The 6426-nt window shown below is 37.9% G+C and overlaps 1 protein-coding gene across 1 annotated transcript in view; it reads right to left on the bottom strand.

Annotated features, from left to right (window-relative positions):
* Positions 1–243: 243 nt before the first annotated feature.
* Positions 244–6426, bottom strand: part of SLC17A5 (solute carrier family 17 (acidic sugar transporter), member 5) — a 24104-nt gene continuing 17921 nt past the window's right edge. The window contains exons 10-11 of the mRNA XM_009333148.1: positions 3559–3649; positions 244–1944 (exon numbers count right to left, since the gene is read on the bottom strand). Coding sequence (XP_009331423.1) covers positions 1807–1944; positions 3559–3649 — 229 coding nt within the window. The 3' untranslated portion in view covers positions 244–1806. The remainder of the gene's footprint in view (positions 1945–3558; positions 3650–6426) is intronic.

The following is a 6426-nucleotide window of genomic DNA, read 5'->3' as shown; positions in this document are numbered from 1 at the left end:
TTTAACCAAGGCTACTGAACGAGTACAAATTTCCATAAACACTAAGTGAAATTATTCCTTATAATACAGTGTCAGGAAGAAGATAGTACTCACCTGTAAAGCTAGACAAAAAACTTCTGAAGCAGATAAATTTTCCAGGACAATATTAACCATCCCTTAATCCAGTCACCAATCTTGTCCAGCATACTTTGAGAATGGTGTTCTAACTTCAGGGAGATAGTAATTTTCAACAACAGATGCACATGTAACTATTCATTCCATTTATTGTGGAAACACTGAAGACACAATATAGATTTAACATACTCCCACTGAACAACTACTAATTTAATCTGAACTTCACACTGTTTAGTGTGGAAATGCTGCAGACACAAACACAGATTTAAACACAGTTCCGCCATCAGAGAACATGACACTTCAAGGAAGGTCAAAACAAAATGGCTCTTAAAGCTAAGAAGAGGCAGATGCCATTTCCCAGAAATGAAGGAAGGTAGGCTCCACTGGAGCAGCTTTAGTACTGGGCTTTTCTTTTGGATTGGTGGTAAATGAAAAACCCGGAGCCCAGTGATTTTTCTTTTTACCTAATTGCTCCAATCCAGGAATCTTTGGCACAGGAATTTTCCTTTGCATTGTGACTACAAGATTATTCAGCCATTTGGTCTCAACAAGGCCACTGTTTTCATAGACTTCATTTAATCCTATTGTGCATTTAACGGCATGTTGTGCAAAGGATGCTCTTGAGTGTCAAATTCTATGTTGACAGGAGGCTAACAGCATCAGGTTATTGCACTAGTTCTTTTTTACTCTTACTTTTGTCTGACTAACAAACAAGGCTGTTAGAGAAGAGAACTGATTTTCCTCATTACTCCCTACGCTGGCCTTATTTTATTGCGTTTGTACTGACAAGCTGACAAATACATCTACATACAAGAGGAAAGAATTCAACTGCATTTATTTAAAGAGACAAAAAATGAACTGCCAAACTGAAAGTTATTTTAAGGTAAGCATGAAGATATTCTATTTCTAGTTCACTCTTGCACACTGCCTAGATTTAAACCACAGAGTTGCACTGCTGCTTCTTTGCACAGATGAATAAAAATAAGGCCTACTTAAAAACCCTGCACCACAGAGAACAGTAACACATGGCTTATTCTGTCAGTCACAACGGTACATTGTACTTCCTCATTGTTCTGTATCAGTTGTGAAGCTGTATTCATGAAACAGGGAATGTTTATATATTGAAAACTTGTGCGTAAAATAGAATAAAACGTGTGCATTTCTTAGACATCAATTAAAACACTGACAAAATAAAAGCATTATAAAAGATTGTAGAAAACTAGAGCTCTTCTAGACTTTCAAACAGCAAAAATCCTATCAATCTCATCATGGAAATCGAAACACTTTTGGGTACAATTCTTTGCATGCCATTCCTCCTTACAGTGCTATATAATCACTTCGGTTTTTCCTCTCATTTCAGTATCAAACATCTGCCTACACATTAATTCAGAAAATATTAATTAAAAACTGGAAAGAATTGGAGCCTAGCACACCAATTTAAAATGTTGTCTCTAATCATATATTTGATATCAAGTCCTAGCATGAAACTATTATATTTAATCCAAGTAGTTTCTTGTTAGGAAATAGCACACATATGCTGTCAAATGATTTTCAGTACAAAAGATATACAGATAAAATAGTTTAACTGAAAAGCTCTGAAGACTCCTAGGCATCAGTAGGGAAGGCACTTTTCCGGTCACATAATTCTAGCACATTGGGATTCAGCACAGCTTTGGTATTTCAACATCTCCTTCAGTTTCTATGCAAGTGATATCCACTGACTGCCCAGTCCTGAACTTCTCCACTTGCAAATAATGCAAAGAAAATCGCTCCAAATAGATTAATAGAAGCAGCAATATAGAAAACAGTCTGCCATTCTCCCACAGTATTCTGTCAAAAGGAGGAAAGAAAGAAAGAAAGAAAAAAAAAAAGATTCAGTCAATTTGCAGCTCCACACTCAAGAAAAACTAATTTTAAAACCAACGCTGCGTGCCTTGCCTATTTAAATGCAAATGCTATTCAGCATGATTTCATATCAACATAAAAGCATTATAAACACAAAAGATCAAGTCATCAGTGTAGTCAACTTCAGTTTAATAATACAGCGTACACAGATAGTCCTATCAGAATTGCATTAGACTATCTGGATCAGTTTGTCATCTGAGATGCAGAACCTTCATATCAAAATTCACATTTGCACAAAGGCTACACAATCTCACAGAGAATGTTACTGTAGGGGGAAACACTACCTTGCTTTCAAGTCAGGTGATCCAAGAGCTGTAGTGCTCTGCACTATGCAGTAAGCTATTCTTAATGACTACTATGTGGATATTCCAGAATCATAAGCTTTTTAGCCCAAACAAGGTAGCTATCTTTACTCAGATTTCAAGAGGAATCCTCTACGCTCTGGTATTTAAGAACGGCCTTAAGACATGGGTAGCAAAGAACTGTGGTTTGTTTGGGTTTTGTTTTTTTTTTCTTCTTTTTAAATAAAGAAGTAATATCTGTAGGTGTCTTAAGGCTTTTTTTTGCCTTTTTTTGTTTTTAGTTCCAGATGACTACTGTAACAAACCTGTAAATGATTTTACTACAAAGCCAGAATAATACCAGAACAGTACATTAGTATGGGGGGGAAAAAAACCCAAACCAAACAAAATAAAAAATCCCACTTGTTAAGATGTCTGGAAGAACTAATTTGTTTGGATTCATGTATTAATGAATATTTTCACATTATTTTTAAGGAAATCATTGGTGTGATCACCAACTCCAAAAAGTCAACTATATCAATAAACTTACTCCTCCCATCTTCCTTTCTTAAAAGATTTGAGTGATTTATACAGTTGATGGGGGGGGGGGGGCGGGGGGGGGGGGGCGGGCAGGGCGAGAAGAAAAAAAAAATATCAAACAACTCCTCACTCACTTTTTCTACTCCAAATCACCCTTTGACTAAACCATCTTGGACATCAAATCTAACACTGTTCAAGTTAGGTGTCTTGTGAAACTAACACAGCTTAGAATGTCCTAATCCTGTAATGTACATACAAAGGGATGCATTATAAAAACCACACATTTGAATCTCGTTTCTTACTCACCTAACAAATGCTGACCTTACAACTCAACACCTCACATGAGAGACTGATTTAAAAAAAAAAAAACAAGTAAGAACTTGTCTTAGTTTGCCAAAATAATACCAGAACTGTGTCATCTAGTTGGCATTTTAACAGAGTTTTACCGTGATAAAAACATATTAATTTTATTCCTAGACAATATGAGGGGTACATCACTAAAATTTTAAAGTCCTACACAGGTCTTCCATTTTACCTTTATTTTCCTGATCAGAATCAGGAGAATAAAGGCTAGGAATTAAGTAATTCACAGCAATGGAACAGTACGACTTACGTGTGTAACCCAGATTTCATTTAATGACTGCAGACTTGAGAAGACAGAATTTCCGTTCAATGGAGATAAAAATATAACAACTGAAAAAATAGTAAGCAGACTTACATTATGAGTGAGGTTCTTGGCAATAACTGGCCCCACCATTCCTGGGATAGTAGCAAAAGAATTTGTGATCCCAAGGAGAATTCCCGCATACCTGCAAGAGAAATTGTTAACGCTGCTTATCAACTTATCCCGCTTATCAGTCACGGAAACAGTTTTGCCTAACCTGATCACATAGGCCTCATCTTGATCACACAGACAAATTAAAACACAAATATTCCAGTGGGAATGGCTTGTTTTTATTCTAGTAACAACTCACTAACAATTTGGTACATACATTTTTAGGGACATGGTTTAGTGGTGGACTTAGCAGCATTAGGTTAACAGTTGGACTCGATGATCTTAAAGGTCCTTTCCAACCTAAATGATTCTATACGTCTCTATTTGCCAGAGGCTAGTTATGAAATTTAACTTAAATTACTTTAATAATTTTGCTTTGCCCACGATCCATTATCCAAACCCGCATCCCTTTGCTAAGCCACAATCAAACTGTCTGGAATGAATCCATCAGAGAAGTTAGAAAAGAAACATGGCATGCCTTGAAGTGGAAAGGCAACAAGGAGTATGACAGAGTGCTGTTTGGCAACAGTAAGAGTTGGTTCAGGTATTGTTGCTAAAAAGTGTCTGCCGAGAAAGCAATATCACCAGTGCGGATGGATATCCCCACTTACACTACAGAGCGTATGTTCCAAAGATCTGAATTCAGAGCACTGCAGCAGTCCTTCCCTTCAGCTTTTTGTGGATCAAGGCCAACGGGAAATGGGTCTGACTTAACCAGTTCTGGTGGTTGCCATTCCTGCAGCTCCATTCTGAGGCTTCCTGTTCCATTAACATGCTGCTCTATCGCACACACGTGCATGCATGTGCACCAGCGGCCATAAAAACTTGCTGGGAAAAGCTGGTAACTTGCTTAATATCTGAGTCTCAGCTCCTCATCTCTAGGCAATTAAAGATCTCTCCCATAGGAGTGTTGCAATACGGAAAGATCATGTTTGAAACTGTACCACAAGTGCAAACTTGTGAGAGAGACTGAAGAGAAATAAGAGCTAGACATTCTACAACAGAGCTCGACCTTCCAGCCATCAGAGCACAGGTCCATGCAGTTCAGATTTTCAAGGTGGATTTGCTGGCTGAAGAATCATACAAAATACCAATAGTTGCAGTTTACCACAGGAGAAAGGAGCTCTCTCCCAGTGGCATTTTATTTATCAAAACAGGAGAATTCAACCATACAGCATTGTTACAAAAGGTTGCGATATGTGTATCCAGTCCAACGATATTAGAGAAACGTGTTTTTTCCTGAGAAAAAGAATCAATTATCTAGCCTACTAGCTGATTTTTTCTTGAAAGTCAACACTACATATCAGCTTAAAGCATGGCAATGTATTTTAGACTGAGCTCCGATGCCTTAATTAAAACAATCCTTATTTCTTATAAATGTAGCATGTAGTGTTATCTCAGAAAGTGTTTAAGAATTAATAGACCTTTATGAAGCTGAATGTGAAAGCGTAAAAGTTTCCCTTAGGCAGATAAGCACATATAGCCTTTAAGTAGAACCAAATGCATTTCGTCTTCAACACGTTTAAGCACTACAACACTGCTAATACACACTTACAAAACTAAACATAGGTTAATAGTTTCCCTGGTTGCCAAAGATCTTTGGCAATCAATTGCTGGCTAAATGCCTCTGGTTATGCCCAGTGTTTCTGACATAGGGTGCATTCTTGATAACGCTCGCTGTTTGATGCAGATAACTGCTATGCCACTCCCTCAGCACAGCGGAGACTCCCACATGAAATGGGAAAGCAAAAAGTCACACGTCTGTAGAGCAAGACTAATAGTAAGCTGTTGGTCAGGTTCTTACGGCATAGTGGGGATAACCAAATGCAAATCGACTTGCAGAGCAGTTATGTAGTAAAATTAAGAGTAAAAAACCAGATCTGTGAAGTGTTTAGTGTGTAACAGAGCCACGGCAATATTACGAGGGCTCATGGTAACAGCAATACTGAAAATTGTAATCATGGCAACATATTGATGTAGATTAAAAAAGCTAGAATAGAATACATTTTCCCCACAAGAACAATCTTGTCACCCTCCTGTCCCCAACCCTCCCCCAATTCAATATATCGATGGCATAATAAATACATGTTAGAAACAAAAAACACATAGCAAATATTGTTTTTCCTTCAGTATCAGTATTTTCATTGACTTTTTTCTGTGAATATAATCATTATTTCTTTGGTATAATGCAGTCTTTAGTAGCAACAAGGGACCCTTTGTTATTCTAGTCAGCACACTTTTAACCAATTAAAATGGGCATTTAAGTGCATTTTGAAACTGCTTTGAATCACTTCTGGTTATTCTAATATCTTTCAGTAAATTAAAAAAAAAAAAAATTGAGCTCTGAGTAAACTCTTAACAGAGGTTTCCTTCCCAATTTTATGCAGACCCTGTTTTCAGATTTCTACAATTATGTCAAGCATTTCCTTGAAATTGTGAATGTTTGCCTTGGCCAGTTCAGACAGTCACAAAAAAGTTATGTAGGAGGGGAAAAAAGGCTTCTTTCCCCCCCCATCTTAGATGTTTTTGTATTTCTGTATGTCGTGGTTTAACCCCAGCCAGCAACTAAGCACCACACAGCCGCTCGCTCACTCCCCCCCACCCGGTGGGATGGGGGAGAGAATCGGAAGGGTAAAAGTGAGAAAACCCGTGGGTTGAGATAAAGACAGTTTAATAGGTAAAGCAAAAGCCGCGCACGCAAGCAAAGCAAAACAAGGAATTCATTCACTCCTTCCCATGGGCAGGCAGGTGTTCAGCCATCTCCAGGAAAGCAGGGCTCCATCACGCATAACGGTTACTTGGGAAGACAAA

The sequence above is a fragment of the Pygoscelis adeliae genome, unplaced genomic scaffold (genome assembly GCF_000699105.1).
Source record: "Pygoscelis adeliae isolate BGI_AS28 unplaced genomic scaffold, ASM69910v1 Scaffold57, whole genome shotgun sequence".
Classification (NCBI taxonomy): Eukaryota; Metazoa; Chordata; class Aves; order Sphenisciformes; family Spheniscidae; genus Pygoscelis; species Pygoscelis adeliae.
This window is presented reverse-complemented; position numbering and strand designations above follow the sequence as displayed.